The 19,553-nt window shown below is 41.2% G+C and overlaps 2 protein-coding genes across 2 annotated transcripts; both read right to left on the bottom strand.

Moving 5' to 3' along the window:
• Nucleotides 1–680: 680 nt before the first annotated feature.
• LOC104250040 (uncharacterized) lies at nucleotides 681–1,097 on the bottom strand. Its single transcript, XM_009806569.1, has one exon. It carries the CDS (start codon nucleotides 1,095–1,097, stop codon nucleotides 681–683), a length of 417 nt encoding a protein of 138 aa, XP_009804871.1.
• A 9,495-nt stretch (nucleotides 1,098–10,592) lies between these two features.
• LOC138871327 (uncharacterized) lies at nucleotides 10,593–16,485 on the bottom strand. Its single transcript, XM_070149200.1, has 7 exons — nucleotides 15,937–16,485; nucleotides 15,514–15,611; nucleotides 15,172–15,310; nucleotides 14,725–15,045; nucleotides 12,884–14,092; nucleotides 10,987–11,475; nucleotides 10,593–10,853 (listed from the first exon to the last, which is right to left on the bottom strand). Exons 1-7 carry the CDS (start codon nucleotides 16,483–16,485, stop codon nucleotides 10,593–10,595), a joined length of 3,066 nt encoding a protein of 1,021 aa, XP_070005301.1.
• Nucleotides 16,486–19,553: the final 3,068 nt, after the last annotated feature.

Below are 19,553 nucleotides of genomic sequence, written 5' to 3'. Positions count from 1 at the left end.
TTGGATTGTATATATTTTGTAAGTAAAATGTGTTTAGGTCGGGTAAATATCAAAACATGGACATTTTTCGTAATAAGGTTTCCAATAGTGTACATGAATGAAAAAATTCCTTATTTTTATGCATAATTTTTAATAAATTGAACATTTAAACAATTGAGGGTATTTTAGTAAACTTATCAGTTACAGTACAACGATACAGTCAAACCAAACAGCAAAATATTATTTAACAATAATAAATAATACAATCTATCTAAACATTGTATTCATAAAACCGATACAATACAAATAAATATAATATATTATAAAACGATCGAACAATGATGCTTTTCAACTGTCACATTCATTTTACGAAGAAAATACAACAAAATAAGCAAATAAAGAAAATAAATATATGTACAAATGTAACATAGTAAAGTCCATGTGGGACCATATCTCCTAGTACAGAAGAGATCTTAAACTAAATAATAAAAAGAAAAATCAATGGCGTGTCCACCTGAATAATCGTGTTCGATGAATTTTTACTCACTTAATGGTGTCATACTTTGGCGAACTTTCGTCAGATTTACTCCACCCGTCCTAAGAAATCATTAATCTTCAATTGCCAAAAATTTCTTCAATTTCTTTCACCTTTTTCTCTTATAATTGCATTCAAGTCCTTACTTATTTTGCTTATGCCATTTTTAATCCTCCTCCTTCTGAGATGGGGTCCTCCAAAACCCAGCTCCATAGAACCGGTCCCACATCTCCGTTTCAAAATCGGCGGCTTCTCGTACTCCGTCGTAGTCTCCGTCATCTTCACCGTCAAACTCCTCCTCGTTATAAACACCAAGCAAATCGCTCTTATTTTTCTTCATCGCCTTCCATGAATCCTCCTCTTTCTTCTTATTCCTTAAAAGCCTCTTCCGCTTCTTCTTCCGCCACATTTTCCGGCACAGTCCCGTCGGAACTTTGTACACTGCCAGTACCAGAAAATGCATCACTGCACATGGACAACAGCAGCAGACCATCGCACACTCCGCCGCCGTCCCACCAACCACCTCTCCTATCCGTTTGTGAGTACTCCCACTCCGCTGCCTCTCTTCTTCCTCCTCCTTCATTGTCTTTGATTCACGAAATCACTCGTTCGAGATTATCAAAACTCTGTAGTAAATGAATGACAGATAATCATGAAAATCAAATCAACGATCAATTTTTTTTTTCTGATTTGAAGGAAGAGATATTCTCGGAAAAGAATCGGACTTTAATAGAAAGCAGAATTCTTCGGTCAAATGAACTTAGAAAATCATCGACTTCAGGGATCCAATTGTGATTTTTTAATAATAATAATAATAGTAATGATACTAATAATAATTTATCCTAAAAACTTTAAAGAGAAGCTCAAATCAAGTTGTGGAAGCGTCACTAATGTTTTCTTTAAATTAGGTTGTCGACATCATATGTTTTAGGTGTGACTCTTAGAATTCAGCGTGAATGCCGACGACCTTTTTTTTAGGAACATGTTTGCTTCATATCAAGGAATTGTAATTCTGAGTTATAATCCTTGGATTATAAAGTCAGATTTTATATGGAATAACGAATAGCAATATTTTGGCATAAAATTTATCTCTGATATTAATTAATACCCACAATTAAACATATAATAAATGTAATCTTAAATTTTATACTGAGAGTAGATTATCATCTCGGTAATCAAACGACACCTTAGTGTCGAAGTATCTACTTAGCAGTTCTTTGGGAAGGAAATACTTCAAGTTACAACTTTTCTTATCAGACTTTAAAAATCTCTAGAAAGTCGTAATTAATTTATTCTTAACATTTTGAATATATTTTACTCATAAAAGATGGTTTTAAGCATTTTTCTGGACTTATTAAATTTGTAACTTTTAGGAAAATAAATTAGTATGCTAATTCCTGCGGTAATAATATATAGTTTTTCCATATTGACTCGTATGGAGTCAGTCCGACTATTGATGGTTAGCAGAAGAGACAGATGTCAGAAGAGGAAATTATTTATGCCAATAATGGATTATAAAATTGAAAATTGGAAAATTGAGTAGAAGATGAGACAAATAAGTGAATGGATATATGGAAGCCGCGTCAGCAGCAAAGTCAGCAACACATTCAAAACACTGCTCTGTTCTGATTCAGATTTGAGACGTTTCAACCGAATTAATGATATCCACCCCCCTTTTGACTAGCCAATTGGCATTCTTCCTTTTCTTCTTCTTCGTACTCCCATTACTTAACCAAAACAGCAAGTTGTCTTAAAAGTCATCTTTGGTACATTTCATTTGATGAACATTAACTCATACACCTATTTAATAACGATGTTATTTATTTCAACTGTTTGACATGCTTTTCAAAATTTACCCTAAAAAAATGAATAACAGTTGAATTTATACGCGTTTTTAAGGATACGTGATATAACTTGGCACACATTAAAAAGACAGATTAATATTGAAATTAACGATAAGAAAATAAATGCAAACCACACAAATTGAACAGCCTTGGCCTTAGAGTTCGATTACCCTCGAGCCAAGAGATGCCTCTTCTTATGCAAGAACAGAATAACAAGGTGATAAGAGCTAGAAATAACAGTAAATTGCTTTGTATTACGTATTTCAATGTGAGTTACAAATGATCAAACCTCCCTTTATATAGTAGGGATGTCTTACTATTGATAAAACTCTATACAATGTAAAAGATCTCATGATTTGCTAATTAATTGGCCTCTCCTTGATACGTGCCGAGATTTTTATCGTGATTTCTAACTGATCGCGGATATTTTGGCCTTCTGTTATTCGACTCGGTAAATTTTCCTCGATCTTGTTTGATCTTGATTCTGTTCTGTCACGGGGTCATGAGCCCAATGATGCAGTTTCGCACCTCGGTTCGATATAACTCGAGATCGAACTTCAACCTGTCACGCTTCAGTCTCGATTGGTTATACAATAGGCGAACCTGGTTTCGACTGTATACAGATACTCCCCTCATTTTTCGGAGAGAAGATGATGAGAAACGATAAGAACCTCGAACCCTGCTTCGATAGACCATGACGTAAGCGACAAACAGTCACTAAAACGTCCCGTCGATTCAGTTACCAAGGCATTAAATGCGCGTCAGTTGCTTGTCGGCCAGTACAGGTTTTGAATTACCACTAGCAGACTATAAATATCATGATTTTCATTCATTCAAACTTTACGTCCAAAGTTTCTTCCATCTTTGTTCTTCAAGAATCTCTTCGCTTTCCAACCTTTGTACCCAAATTTCTTGAACTTTCTGCAAACCGCTAAACACACCCTTTTAACTCCTCCTCCTTCATCTTTGCTCTAAAATGGCGAAAATCTCTAATTAAGTTTAGTCGCGTAAAATAGGCAATAATTACGTATTTTAGTTGTTTATTACGCTCTAATTTACTGTACTTTAATTAAGTTTGAACTTTAATTGCTAGTGTTTTGCACTAAATGTGTGATTTATATGTTGTAGGAGTGATTCCGATCTATGTAGATGTTACGGAATGAATTCAAGTTATTATGGAGCTTTGAAGTCTAAGTAAAAGCCCAAGGATTAAGTTGGGATCGTGTTCGGGGATCAACGGATGATAGTGCACTTTAAGAACGAAACGAAGAATCGAGCAGACATACTACGTATTGTCCAGTAAAATGCACATAACTTTTCCCTCAAAAAACCGTTTAGGCTCATCGTTGGAAAGCTATTTAAAAGGGCTACAACTTTCATGTTTTACATTTTTCTAAATTTCCACAACTGCGTCGCATGGGGCGCTGCGTAGCGCTCCACGACTGTGAAAATTGTTGTTGCCCTCAAATTGCATGCTCTCTGAAGTTCCCCACAAGCAAATCGTGTGGCGCGTCGCCCCATGTAGTGCGCCTGTGCAAATTTTACAGAGCTAGAGTCCTATTTCGCGCAGGAAAAGGTGTTTCATCTGGGCCCAACCCTACTTGGTATAAATACATGTAAAAACGCTATTTTGAGGACTTTTGGCATACTTTAGACCTGGCATTCGACCTAAGGAGGCAAGAACACACTAGGAGCAAGGCAGAGAATTCTTCTACGAGTTTTTCACTTCCTTCTTCCTATTTTCGTTATTGGTTATGAATTCTAGTATTGTAGTTATGCATACTATGACGAATAGCTAATTTATTATCTAGAGTTTTGATAGAACCTTTTGTAAGATAAATTCTTGTTATGTTTTTATATAATTAAGCCGTTGGATTTCTCTACTTGTTCAACTACGTGTTTATTGCTGTTGATTGAATGACCATCAATTGACTGTGCCTATTTAGTGCGTACTGCTCAAGAGAGAGTACCTATTTAGGTAGTTGTTGAACAACATCACTCCTAAAGTATGTGAGAGATCAATACGGAGGGTTTAAAAGCGGTATTAGAGATAACGAAGCTTTGACGTGATCATAATGAGCGATGAAAAAGTGTGAGTTAGCGTAATTCGAGAGAACATGACTAGTATATTATTGTAGTTGCTCGAGAGAGAATTACGATAAGCCGAGTGCTCATGATCAGTAGAGAATACTTAGGCAAAATTATAGGAGACGTAGCAGGAAGGATTCCGACAATTGGGGAAATCATAACTCTAAGTCTCCTTAATCTTGTCTCCAAACCTTAGAATCTTTAGTTGTTAATTTAATATTTCAATTTGTTAGTTAATTAGTTAGACATAAGAATCTTGATTTATAACTTAGGAATTGTTCGAGCTTGTATTCTTGGTGATAATAAACAGTTATAGCTAATCTTAGTTCTCTGTGGGATTCGACTCCAGACTTTTAGACCAGATTATATTTACAATGACCACTTAGTCCTTTTTATAAGGCATAGTTGGGCGTGATCAACTGTCCCACAAGAGGAGGCCGCCTTTTCATCATGGCCTGCCGGCAACGGGGTTGCAGCGGAGCCACACCCCGATGAATTCGTTCCTGGAGGGTGCGGGACCACTACTGATTTCAAGGTTGAAAAAACTTCCTCGGTACCGGGTAGATGTGAACTGGTCTCGAGATACATATGTTCGATCACCGAAGGCCTTCTTGACCAAGTTAAGAGGATTGCAACTGGGGCGATAAACAAGTGGTGGTTGCCTCGCCCAAGGAATCAATTACCACCCACATGGAGGTTTTTTAAGTGTTTACACTTACCCCTTCACTTTGGGTCCCTTAGAACCGATCATCATTTCCTTCTGCAAAAGGTAAAGTGACCTTCGATCAAATCCATCCCTCTTTCTGGAGGATAGTGATTCTTCATTCGCTTTTTCATAAAGGGGTGTTCTTTCACCCTCGATCATCTTATGCATCTATACGATCCCCGACTCTATCGAGAGGGATTAATCAAACTTGCTCGTCGGGCCACTAGGGCCCCGTTATCGAGTATAGATAAGGACTGGGACCGAGGCTGGATGGGTCAATTTGTTCGAGTGAGGACCTCGGACTTGATCCCTATCGAGGAAATGCCATTTTTCGAGAGATGGAATATGAAGCGTAAGTAACTTCACCTTAAAGACTTCGTTTATCGTTTCTTGCCTTCCCTCCCTTCTCATCAGTGTTATTATGGCGCAGCTGTGGCTCGGATGCCAGAAGTGGTTCCTCGACTCAAGGAATGGGTCGAGGGTCTCGTGTCATAGAGACCATATTTCGAGCGTGCATGGAATGAACTGTCGAAGGGTCGGTGGGAGGCCCATAACCATGGTAAGTTTTCTCTTCTGATTTTATGATATTTGGTTTTCATCTTGCACTGTCGGACTCTTATTGATTATGTTTTCCTTTTGTAGGTCTCCCCAAAGACGTTGCTATGAGGCCTCCATCCGGTGATGAGGATGTGCCCTATGAGTCCCCTGTTCCGAGGCAGGGTGACGAAAAGAAGAGAAAAAGGGTCGCGAGTTCTCCGAACTCAGAAAAGAAAAAACCAAAAAGGAGATCGTGCAAGACCAAAGGAAGCATCGACGCTCTACCCTCGGACTCAGTCCATCGACTAAGGGACGAGTCCGAAGAAGAGGAAGAAAAATCCAAGCTAGTGGTCCACGTGCGGGCCGATATCGTGAGACAAGGGCCCTCTGAATCGGCGGGTATCGAAATTGAACTGCCTCGACATGAGGAGGCCGGTGAGGGAAGTCTAGCTGGTGTTCCCGAACCAGAAAGGGCAAGGCCACGCCGCCCCAAGCTAGGGGGATCGAGAAAAAGACCAGGGCTGATACTTGATCGGGTCCAACCCTACACCACTAGAGAGTGGCAAGAGGGGTCGATGCAGCTTTTACCCGAGAAGGTCGGGATCGAATCCACAGGGAGCTAGATATATTTGAAGTTGGATTCCTATCTAATCTAGCAATGTGTAGTACTTTTAATTGCACTTCCAATCATTCTTATTTGTTTGTTACTTCTAATTTTATACTAATGGTGCACAAGATTTAAACTAAGAAGATGTTTTTGTAAGATTTTCTAAATGGTTAAAGAGGCACTAGGGAAGTGACTTTCTCCTAGGTGAGTATCTAACGGGATCTCAAACTTAGGGCAATAATGTTATAGCTGGGATCGTGATATAGCCAATGCACGAAGCTACTCACTCTACACCTCTCGGTAGTAAGAGTGACTTTTCCCTAATTGGCTTTCTCAAGCCCAATTGAGTGTTCAATTTGTGCAAGCAATGTTGGCTCAAGTCGGATATTACTATCTCTAGGCTTAGCCCTTTAATTGGGGCTATCAATCTCTTGAATACACCCCAATTCCTTGTTGGCCTAAAATTCCTAGACTTAGTCTCTCTTTCTCAAGAAGAGCTTAAGTCAAAAAGGCACAAATTAGTATTTGCAACCACTAATTCAACATAAAAAGCATAGATCAGGCCAAATATACACCACCCATAAACATCTAAGCCCTAAAATAAGAGACCCATTAAATACCCACACTAGGGTTGAGCCACAACCCTAACTAATGGGTTTAGCTACTCATAATTGAAGAAGAAATCATAGATTGAGACGAAGAATGATCCATAAATTGTAATTACAAGATAAGAGACTAAGATTAATTGCTAAGTAAGCTACAAAATTAGTCAAAATGGACCGCTGACAGCGAAAAATGGACCGCTGCAGCTGTGAGGCTACCACGGCCGCATAAAATCCGTCACGGACCGCGATCTTCAATATTTGGCTCAACTGCAGGTTCTCTGAACTCCTTCTCCGGGGACCACGGTAAACTGACTGCTGTCATGGTGGAGGCACCGCAACCACATAATATCACTGTAGACCGTAGTAGCTTGAATTCCAAAAATGACAACTCTCTGAATCCTTGCCACCGCGGACCACGATAAAAGGACCGCGGTCGCAGTGGGTCTTCTACGTCTGTGGTGGATTTTCCGCTGTAGCACTGTTTTGACTTGGTTTTGCACATGTGCAGGTTTCACTCCTTTTTTTGAGCTGGTTATGACATCCTTGTCCCTTTGTGACCAAACACTGCAAACAAGCACAACAAGTTAGTTTTTGGGAAATACTTGTACACATTTTAGTCCAAAACTCAAGCAAAAAGAAGCATAAACTAGACTAGAATCCCTAGTTATCAATTCCCCTAAACTTAAGCTTTTGCGTGTCCTCAAGCAAACAAAGTAATTCCCACCTCCTTAAGATAAAAGAAAGGATAATTCAGCTGTCCTAAAATAACCTCATCAAGAATCAATTGGGACTAGCAATTACCCTCAACTCAAATGCATTATCAACAATACACAACCTTTTAGTACCATGGCTATAGTGCGACACAAAAGCATCAAGAGTTGACTCAACTCATCAAGGAACTCTTTTTGTTACATTGGTCGCTGTGGAATCCAAACTCATACTCCTCAACTCTCCATAAGCAAACCTCACTTCTAGATTGTAGCACTCAGAATGAGGATTGTAGAAAACTTACTCATCTCTCTCAAAGGAATGTCACAAGTCCGACTCTAAGTACCATAAGCTTGCCCTTTATGAGAGTCACCACTAATGTAAGTTCACTCAACTTAAGATCATACAGGGTTTTTGTGGGAATGTAATGAAGGCTTTTGGTTTAGGGTATGATATATTGGTCTAAGAAGGTTTCATCTTCCCTTAAGCACTTAATTTGCTTCATTTTTGCAAACGTTTTCTTAACTCTTTGAGTCATTTACTTCTTCTTTAGGGGCTAGAGAGACACACTGTCACTCTTTCTTGTTTATTTCAATTCTTTTTCTCCTTTCTAATCTTTCCATGCCTTTCATCTTTTGCTTTCGTTGAATCCCTTCATTTCTTCTACTTTGTTCATTTTCTTTTTGAATCTTTGGCTTTTCTTTCTTTTTCTTTTGCCTTTTCTTTTCTTCATTTTGTACCTTTTATCACTTTTGCATTCCTTGTCTCTCCTCCCAAACTTATGCTTTTGCCTTGTGCTAAGGAGAAATAGGGTTCCAAGAGAGGGTCATTTTAGAACGGATAAAGGTTTGTATCATGGTTATTGAAAGAAAAAGGGCTAAAGCTCAACATGGTTGACTAGGGATATCATTATTGGTAGGCCATGGATGTTTTCAAGTTTCAATTGGGATCAAGGAGGGCTTATAATCACTTCTCAAGCCGAGCTACACTTAGGATTTCGCCTAGACAAACGTTCAGGGCGAGTTCTAGACTCATTGGCACGAGACTTGGACTTGCAAATCAATACCTCACCACACAAGCTATAGGATTGCTAAAGAAACAGAGTCGGGGGCCCACAAAAACCTTAACTAAGATTTTAGCAACACAAATAGTTCTGAGAAACCACTCGATGATTGTTTAGCCAACACAAGAGTCTCAAGGTCACAACTATCACCAATACATAACAATTTATTTTAACCATAAGGTCAAAGGTAAATGTGTTAGGCCCAAGTAAAGCTTTGCCTGAGGCACCATTGCTTACTAACTACTATTTACATAAAAATAAAAAGAGAAAACAAACTCAAACTCTTAAGAAGGTTGTCATGCCATCCATCATCGGGAAGAACCACCCGGTTCACACAAACTCCACCTTTGGAAAGAACCGTGACATTAAGAAAATCAAAGTCTTATTGATCATTGAAACTTGAAAAATAAGAAGCTATGAACCGACAAAGAAGCTATTAAATAAAATAAGAAGCTATACTATTAAGGAAATTGCAAAAGAAGCTATGAAGTAAAATACGAAAAGTAAACTGAATATGTACAAAGGGGGGTTTAGATGAGTATACATAAGAAGGAATGGATATATACATGAGAGTAACTTTATATACAGACCAAACTAGAACAATAACAGAAAGTAAAATAAAAGGTAAAGTTATATACATACCAAAAGTGAAAAATAAGCATAAAGAAAGAAAATATTATCATAATTACAGTCCAACTATCAAATCAAACTACCAAATCAAAAATCAAAGTAGGGCCACCCCCTCAAATGAAAACTAGCATTGTCCTCAATGCTAACTAACCAAAAATAAGCTAAAAAAGAAAGATAGAGAGTGAAGAAAACTCCCTATAGATCCTCCGTCTGCATGGGGTCCTGTGGTAGCATGGGCTCCTATGGATGGGCACCTGGATCAGCTGTCCCGGAGGCCTGTGGCTGGCCAGAAGCAGCACCTTCCATCTCTACCAACTCAATATCAACATCATCCACCTGGGGGATCATCCTTCTCCTCTTTGGAGCTCTCTCAAGCTCCTGCTCCGGAACCTGCTCTGTCTGAGCTACTAGAGGCTGATCATGCAATAGTAGCTCCAAAGGCAAATGGTCAGCTGCCTTCATCTTCTCCACTTCTCCCCTCAATTCTTTAACTGACTCTTTCTATACTCGTGTCTTCTTCAACTTCTTTGTGTATTTGCTTAGCTCCTTAAGTGTCTTCCCTTGATTAATAAGAGCATCCATTATTAGCTTTTGGTTATCAAAGAGCTTCTTCTAGTTGTTCAGAAGCTCCTTGAGAGTTTCCTTTACCGAAGCTGACACCTGTGGCTGTGAGGGCACTGACTGAGCTGCTACTGAACTGGAGAGTACAGACAACTTAGAAGTTGCTGCCTGCATCCAGTTGTTGATACTGAAGAGTGTTTGGCTCAATCTATGGGCAGTCAATGGGTATGCTGAGGAGGATGGAATATCTGGAGGAGTAGAAGTAGATGGTCCGTGGGCAGGCTCTGGTATGGAAGTGGGAGGCAGTGAAGGAGTGACTACCACTATTGGCTCTTCAGACTGGCCAGTAGAAGTAATAGCCTTGCCCTTGGATTCTTTGGCTTTGGGGTTGTCCGGACACTTGAGGCTGTGCCATGAAAAGGCCATTTTGGGATTCACCTTCACATCGAAGTTTCTTTTCTCCACTTCTTGATCTTCAAAGTACATTGTGAGGAAGTTCGGGAACGGATACAATCTGTCACCCTCATTGATCACCCTGGTGATCACCCTAGACATGATATTCCCGATATTGATCGGAAACCCCGCCATAATAGCTGCCACTAATATTGCCTTGGAGACCGACAAGGTATTTTCATGGGAAGTGGGATCAAGCCTGCTGCATACGAACGTCTCCCACCTCTTCGCCTCAAAATTTAGGGTTTTCCTCAAGATAGGAACCCCTGTTGTCAACTATGCTGGGGTGGTGCCCGGGAGAGCCAGATATGATGCTAACCACGGACATGATGCCTCATCAAGTGTCACCTTCTCTAAGTACAATGTTTCATCTTCCTCATTAAAGCCCAGGTATTCATTTATCGTCTTCCCATCAAACTTCACTTTCAAGTTCTGCACTTTAGTCACTTTGGTATCTTTCTTGATGTGGGAAGTATTGACGTAAAACTCTTTGACTAAGTGCTCGTTTGCCTCTGACACCCTACTGGTGAAGTAATCCTACCCCACACGTTCATTGAATTGTTATTTCATGTTGGGGTTGTGCAGCAGGAGATCCTTCTCTATGAGCTGGAGCTCATGATAAGCGACCTTAGAGGCCACCACTCCCGGAACTTGTGATAAGCCAGCTCACTGACGAACCGCTTTTGTCACACCTCAGGGTTTCTAGTTCTTTCCACACCCCAGTTTGAGGCACACCCCCTCCCTCTTCATCTGGTACCCCACCATCTACATCCTGTCCAGGTGATGAAGGTGTAGGTGAGGTTGAAGCTGAACTATCACTGCTCTCTGCTGAGCCCTCAGACGACTCAGAAGATACACGAACTGGAGCATGAGCAGTAGGGGAATCTGGAGGTGTAGGTACATCTCTCAATATGTGTCTCTCTGGGAAGTCAGGTACATATTCGGGAACTGAATCAGACTCTGATGCCTCCCGGGAGGGCAAGTACTCACTTCCCTCAAAATGGGAAACAACTCTGTCTACAGCTCTGATGATTTTTCTGGTTTCCCCAATTGCTTTCCGAACCGCTGGGGTCAATTTAATCATGCCTCGTTCCCTACCCCAGGAGGAATCTGCTCTACCCTTTTGTTTGTCACCAGCTCCTCTAGATTTAACCATTGTCTGCAAGTACAATCAGTAGAAACTTGTTAGTGCAAAGACTAAAATAAGCAGTGTAGAAAAATAGTTAATAGTGCAAGATAAACAGCAGATCGCGGACCACAAAAAATATACTTCGGCCACAAAGGATGCACCACGAATCGCAAAAAATCAACCGCAACCGCGGAGAGGTGGGGTTCAGACTACCCATTCTCTGATTAAATGGCACCGCAGATTGTGAAAAATGGAGCGCTGCCGCGGTAAGTGAACCGCGGACCGCAAAAATGCCACCGCTAACCGCGGTTATCAAGACTTAAAAATCTCTCAAAAGATAGATGACCGCTGCGAAGGTCAAATTTAGGCGCAACACCTAGGGTTTCAAATTTTTCGTGCATTTTAGCATTAATCAACACAATATCAATCCACTAAGTAGTTAATCACCATTTCTAACTAATTAAAACTTAATCTAATTAACACTATGGAACCCTAAGTTAAAATTGAAAGAAAAAGGAAGAAGAAGTAATAACTATCAAATTAAAATAAAATAAAAACCAAAATTAAAAATAAGGATAGATTTGAATTACCAGAAGTGAGATGTGAAACAAATTCAACTTAGTTCTTGTGTTTGTGCAAGCTAGGGCGTGAGTGAACAATAGTTTATGTCGATTGAGAGTGCGAAGGGCGAAAAGTGTAAAAGGGGCCCTTGAGGGTCTATTTATAGACAAGCCCTGGGACCCACTCATTCTTACCTACCACGGCCGCGGTAAATGCACTGCAGACTGCGATTGTGAAACTTAGAAGGGCTGCTGCTTTGAGACCACCGCAGACCGCGAAAAATGCTTTGCGATAGCGGTAAGCCACCACTAACCGCGAGAAATACACCGCGACAGCGGTTGAAACTTCAGAGAGCCTCCACTTTTGACCTTTTAGCACCACTAAACGCAATCAAATTTCGCCCCCGCGATAAGGCCACAACGGACTGCGATAAGTGGAGCGCAGCCGCGGTCCAAACTTCAAAGAGTGACACATTTTTGCCAGCTTAGTCCCACCCTGCATCAAACATCCTTATACACATCTCACAACCAGTTAGTCCAAAAAAAATCCTATATTAAGAGAAAAATCAAAGAAAAACAAGAATAAAAACACATGGGTTGCCTCCCAAGAAGCACCTGATTTAACGTCACGGCACGACGTAGGTTACCATCAATCACTTGAGATGGATCATCGCCACCACGTGGCTGTCATCAAATTTTCCAAGATAGTGCTTGACTCTGTGCCCATTAACTCTGAAGATCTCACCATTTTTGTTTTTCAAATCAAGAGCACCAAATGGAATCACAAGCACCACCTCAAAAGGTCCACTCCATTTTGATTTAAGCTTTCCCGGAAACAGTCGTAACCGGGAATTGAACAAGAGAATAAAATCACCTACTTTGAACTCCTTGCCACGAGCATATTTGTCATGTAAGTACTTCATCTTGTCCTTATACAAGGACAAGCTTGAATAGGCATAGAACCAGAACTCATCAAGCTCATTAAGTTGCTCCACCCGAAGATTTGCTGCAACATCCCATTCAAGATTTAACTTTCTCAAAGCCCACATTGCCTTGTGCTCTAAATCAACTGGTAGATGGAAAGCTTTTCCAAACACCAACAGGTACAAAGACATACCAATCGGAGTCTTGTAAGCAGTCTTGTAAGCCCATAAAGCATCATCCAATTTCTTGGACCAGTCGGTCCTATTTGCATTAACGGTCTTTGACAATATGCTCTTAATCTCCCTGTTGGAGACCTCAACTTGCCCATTAGCTTGAGGATGGTAAGTGGTAGAAACTTTGTGATTGACACCATACTTTGCAAGCAAAGTGTCAAATGCCTTATTGCAAAAATGAGACCGTCCATCACTAATGATTGCTCTAGGAGTGCCAAACTGAGTAAAGATACTCTTCATGAGAAAAGCCACAACACTCCAGGCCTCGTTGTTGGGTAAAGCCACGGCCTCAACCCACTTTGAAATATAATCAACGGCCACAAGAATGTACTTGTTACCACAAGAGCTTACAAATGGGCCCATGAAATCAATGTCACACGCATCAAATATGTCAACCTCAAGAATGGTGGTGAGAGGCATCTCATCCTTCTTTGAAATTCCGCCAGCTCTGTGGCACTCATCACATCTCTTCACAAGATCACCCGCATCCTTGTATAATGTAGGCCAATAGAATCCACAACTAAGCACCTTTGAAGCTGTCCTTGCCCTACCATGGTGACCACCGTAAGGAGAGGAATGACAAGCATCAAGAATACTCAGTTGCTCCTCTTCCGGAACACATCTTCGGATCACACCATCATTGCAAATTTTAAACAAATAAGGCTTATCCCAATAGTAATCCAAGCTATCCCCTTTGAGCTTCTTCCTTTGGTTAGAAGAGATCTTACACGAAACAATACCGGTCATAAGAAAGTTGGCAACATCCGCAAACCAAGGCATGCTATTCACAGATACAGAGAGAAGTTGCTCATCAGGGAATGAATCATTAATTTCAAGGCCATCACAAGGCCTCCCCTCCTCCTCCAAGAGGGACAAGTGGTCCACCACTTGGTTTTCAGTCCCTTTCCGATCAACAATCTCAAGGTCAAACTATTAAAGCAATAGAACCCATCTTATCAATCTCGCCTTGGAATCCTTCTTTGTCATCAAGTAGCGAAGTGTTGCATGGTCAGTATGAACTATCACCTTGACCCCATGAGATAAGGCCTAAATTTCTCCATTGCAAATACAATTGCTATCAACTCTTTTTTCCATCACCATGTAGTTCACTTGAGCATCATTTATTGTCTTGTTTGCATAATACACCGGGTGAAACATCTTGTTAACTCTTTGACCCAAGACCGCTCCAAGCACAACGTCACTTGCATCACACATGAACTCAAAAGGTAAGCATCAACTGGGTGCGGTAAAAATGGGAGTGGTTGTCAATTTGTACTTGAGAAGTTCAAAAGCCTTCATGCATTCATCATTAAACACGAACTTGGCATGCTTTTCCAATAACTTGCACAAAGGGTTCACTACCTTAGAAAAGTCTTTGATGAATCTTCGGTAGAACCCCGCATGCCCAAGAAAACTTCTAACCCCCTTGATTGAAGTAGGAGGAGGGAGCTTTGATATCACTTCAATTTTAGCCTTGTCCACCTCTATACCATGCTTTGAAATCTTATGGCCGAGGACAATGACCTCCTCGACTAGAAAGTGGCATTTTCCCAGTTAAGCACAAGATTGGTCTCTTCACACCGGGCCAACACTTTGTCAAGATTTTTCAAACATTCATCAAATGAGTCACCCACAACACTGAAGTCGTCCATGAACACCTCCAATATGTCCTCCACCATATCAGTAAATATGACCATCATACACCGTTGGAATGTAGCCAGTGCATTATACAAAACAAATGGCATCCTAGAAAAGGCAAAGGTGCCATACAGCCAAGTGAAGGTTGTTTTCTCCTGATCTTCCGGAGCAATCAAAATCTGGTTGTACCCGAAGTACCCATCCAAGAAATAGTAGAAGGCCCACCCAACAAGTTTGTCTAGCATCTGGTCAAGAAAAGGCAATGGAAAGTGATCCTTGCGGGTCACTTTATTTAGCTTTCGGTAGTCCCTGCACACCTGCTATCCGGTGACAGTCCTGGAGGGAATCAACTCATTTTTTGCATTGGTAACCATAGTCATACCACCATTCTTCGGTACACATTGCACCGGCGAAGTCCAAGAACTATCTGAGATGGGGTAAACAACCCCTGCATCCAACCACTTGATCACCTTCTTTTTGACAACCTCTTGCATAGCTTCATTCAACCTCCTTTGATGTTCCATGGAGGGCTTGGCATCATCTTCAGGAATAATCTTGTGCATACAAAAGGCGGGGCTTATCCCCCAGCTAGAGTCCATCCAATTGCCTTCTTCCGTTTTTAGAGCACCGCCAATGTGACATCTACCTACATGTTAGTAAGACAAGAGGAAAGAATAACTGACAAAGTTGAACTAGGGCCTAAGAAATCATACCTGAGGTGTGGAGGCAACGGCTTCAACTCCAACATGGGAGGTTCCTTGATTGAGAGCTTTGTTGGTGGAGTCTTTCTATTCTCAAGATCCAAAGAGAGCTTTCGAGGCTCATAAGAGTAAGAGCCCATTCCATGTAAAGCATTGACACACTCCACTCGGCCTTCATCCTCATTGACATCAAGGTTCAACAATACCGCTTCTAGAGGGTCCTCCACATTGATCATTGCACTAGTATCATCAACTATCACTTCCATGACAAGATCCACAAAAGAGCACACTTCCGTACTATTAGGTTGCTTCATTGACTTGCACACATGAAAGACCACTTTTTCATCACCCACCTGGAAGGTGAGCTCCCCTGCTAACCACATCAACTAAGGCCTTCCCAGTTGCAAGGAAAGGTCTTCCCAATATGATCGGAACCTCATAATCAACCTCGCAGTCCAAAATCACAAAGTTAGCATGCAAAATGAACTTGTCCACCCGAATAAGAACATCATCAATAATACCAAGCAACCTCTTCATTGTTCTATCTGCCATTTGTAACCTCATTGAAGTAGGTTGTGGTTGACCAATACCCAAAGTTTTGAAGACGGAGTAAGGCATCAAATTGATGCTCGCTCCCAAGTCACACAATGCCTTTGCAAAATCTGCACTCCCAGTGGCACATGGAATAGTGAAAGCGTCAAGATCTTCAAGTTTTGGAGCCATCAAGTGCACAATTGCACTTACTTGGTGAGTCATTTTGATGGTCTCACAATCCATGAATCTCTTTTTAGTCACCAAGTCTTTCATGAACTTGGCGTAACTCGTCATTTGTTCAAGAGCTTCCACTAATGAAACATTGATTGACAAGCTTTTCATCATCTCTATGAACTTCTTAAATTGGTTCTCATTCTTTTGCTTCGCAAGCCTTTGAGGGTAAGTTGGAGGCGGCCTTGGCAAGGGAGCCTTAGCCTTGGGCACTACCATTTCTGGTATGTCTATTACATGTTCCCTAGACGGGTTCATATCATCTTGGGTCTCCACCTCATCATCATGAACATCAATCCTCACTACCGCATTCCATTCTCTTCTCTCACTTGCTCATCAACTAAAGGAACATCATCATCTTGCACTTGAATCTCATCACTCACAATTTTCTTTTTCTTGGAGGTATTCATATCACCACCTCAACCACTTCTAGTAATCACCACCATTGCATGCTCGGTGTTGTTCCCACCCTTCGGGTTTACTACCGTATCTCTAGGTAGAGCTCCCTTAGGGCGAGTATTCAAAGACTGTGAATTTGGCCAAGTTGAACCTCCAAATTCCGGATTGAAGTATTGTGGGATGCCAACTGGGCATCAGACCCGGCCTTCTTCTTCATCATTTGTTCAAACATCATCTCGATCCTTCCCATCTCATTGTTTGACGAGCTAGGACCTTGGGACGGAAATGGAGGTGGGTTGTTTGGTTGTTGATACATCGGAGGCCTTTGAAAGCCTTTCCCCCGATTCCCTTGATTGCCATTGTTCCAACCTTCTTGGTTGTTGTTTCCTCCCCAATTGTTGTTGTTGCCACTCCAATAGCCCTGATTGTTCTAGTTGCCCCAATTTTGATTGTTGTTCCTCCAATTGCTATTGACTTGTTGGTTTTGATTCCCCTAATTTCCTTTGCCCCTTTGTCCTTGGTAATTGTTCACATACCGCACTTCTTCATTCTGCTCATCATAACCCTCATCTTGATTGAAACCACCATTACCTTGGTCATATTGATCCGGACTACTTTGACCTTGTTGACTTCTTTATTGCCTCTTGTTGACCAACATGTTGACACCTTCCATAACATTAACTTGTCTAGGGGCTTGAACTTGTTGTAACTGAGCTTTTGCCAACTGGTTCATTGTTTTAGTCAACTCTGCTATTGGTTGGCCATGGTCATGAAGCTCTTTGTGAAAGTGAATGACAGTGGGGTTACCCTATGGCACATTAGATCGACTTTGCCAAGCTGAAGAAGTATCAGCCATCTCATCAAGAATATCACAAGCCTCAGCATAAGGTAGCTTCATGAAATTACCCCCTGCTAACTGGTTCACCACATACTGATTGGTCATGTTTATACCCCGATAAAATGCCTGTTGAATCATTACCTCAGTCATATCATTGTTGGGGCATTCCTTGACCATAGTTCTATATCGATCCCAGATTTCATGAAGGGGCTCATTTGGTTCCTGTTTGAATGCTAAGATTTCATCCCTCAATGCCGCCATATGTCCCGGTGAGAAAAACTTGGCTATGAACTTATCGACTAACTCATCCCATGTAGTGATAGAATGTTTGGGAAGCCTCTTGAGCCAGTCCAAAGCTTTCCCTCTAAGTGAGAAAGGGAATAATCTCAACCGTAGTGCATCCTCTGACACATTTATTTGCTTGCTTCCCCAACACGTATCCACAAAGCCCTTGAGATGTTTATATGCATTCTGATGGGGAGCACCTGTGAAATACCCTCGCTGCTCTAACAAAGTCAACATCACATTTGTAATTTGGAAATTGCTCGCCCGGATCCGGGGTGGGACAATTGCACTAGCATATCCTTCGTTTGGAAGCACCCGAGGAGCGACTCTTGGAGGAGGTGGGGGAGGGTCTGGAACATTATCATTGGCCTGACGGCCTCTCCTTTGAACTTGAGGCACTATAGGTACCTCATCATCAATATTGTCATCAACCTCCTCCCCCGGAATAGCATTTACAAGATTATCGTTGTTCGCCATTTTGTACCTGAATTTATGACACACACAAATTAGTAACAAAGAAGGAAAGAAAAAGAAAATACAAAACTAGTTAGATAGATAGCCAAAACCATTTAGCTCCCCGACAACGGTGCCAAAAAGTGATCGGGTCCAACCCTGCACCACTACAAAGTGGCAAGAGCGGTCGATGCCGCTTTTACCCGAGAAAGTTGGGATCAAATCCACAGGGAGCTAAATATATTTAGAGTTGGATTCCTATCTAATCTAGCAATGTGTAGTGCTTTTAATTGCACTTCCAATCATTCTTGTTTGTTTGTTAATTCTAATTTTATACTAATGGTGCACAAGATTTAAACTAAGAAGATGTTTTTGTAGGGTTTTATAAATGGTTAAAGAGGCACTAGGGAAGTGACTTTCTCCTAGGTGAGTATCTAACGGTATCTCAAACTTAGGGCAATAATGTTATAGCTGGGATCGTAATATAGCCAATGCACGAAGCTACTCACTCTACACCTCTCGGTAGTAAGAGTGACTTTTCCCTAATTGGCTTTCTCAAGCCCAATTGGGTGTTCAATTTGTGCACGAAGTGTTGGCTCAAGTCGGGTATTACTATCTCTAGGCTTAACCCTTTAATTGGGGCGATCAATCTCTTGAATACACCCCAATTCCTTGTTGGCCTGAAATTCCTAGACTTAGTCTCTCTTTCTCAAAAAGAGACTAAGTCAAAAAGGCACAAATTAGTGTTTGCAACCACTAATTCAACATAGAAAGCATAGATCAAGCCAAATATACATCACCCATAAACATCTAAGCCCTAAAATAAGAGACCCATTAAATACCCACACTAAGGTTGAGCCACAACCCTAGCTAATGGGTTTAGCTACTCATAATTGAAGAAGAAATCATAGATTGAGATGAAGAATGATCCATAAATTGTAATTACAAGATAAGAGACTAAGATTAAATGCTAAGTAAGCTACAAAATTACTCAAAATGGACAAAAGTCACCGTTCACGTGCTCAACTAACATAAGATGACCTAAAAGTCTAAAAAGAAAGTATTTATACACAGCTAAATTTTCCGGACAAAAATGCCCCTGACGAAGGTATCGCTGACAGCGGAAAATGGACCGTTGTAGCGGTGAGGCTACCGCGGCCGCATAAAATCCATCGCAGACTGTGATCTTCAATATTTGGCTCAACTGCAGGTTCTCTGAACTCCTCCTCCACGGGCCGCAGTAAACTGACCGCTGTCATGGTGGAGGCACCACAACCGCATAAAATCACCGTGGACCGCGGTAGCTTGAATT

The sequence above is a fragment of the Nicotiana sylvestris genome, chromosome 6 (assembly GCF_000393655.2).
Source record: "Nicotiana sylvestris chromosome 6, ASM39365v2, whole genome shotgun sequence".
NCBI lineage: Eukaryota > Viridiplantae > Streptophyta > Magnoliopsida > Solanales > Solanaceae > Nicotiana > Nicotiana sylvestris.
The sequence above is the reverse complement of the archived record's forward strand: the minus strand, read 5'-3'. Positions and strand labels throughout refer to the sequence as shown.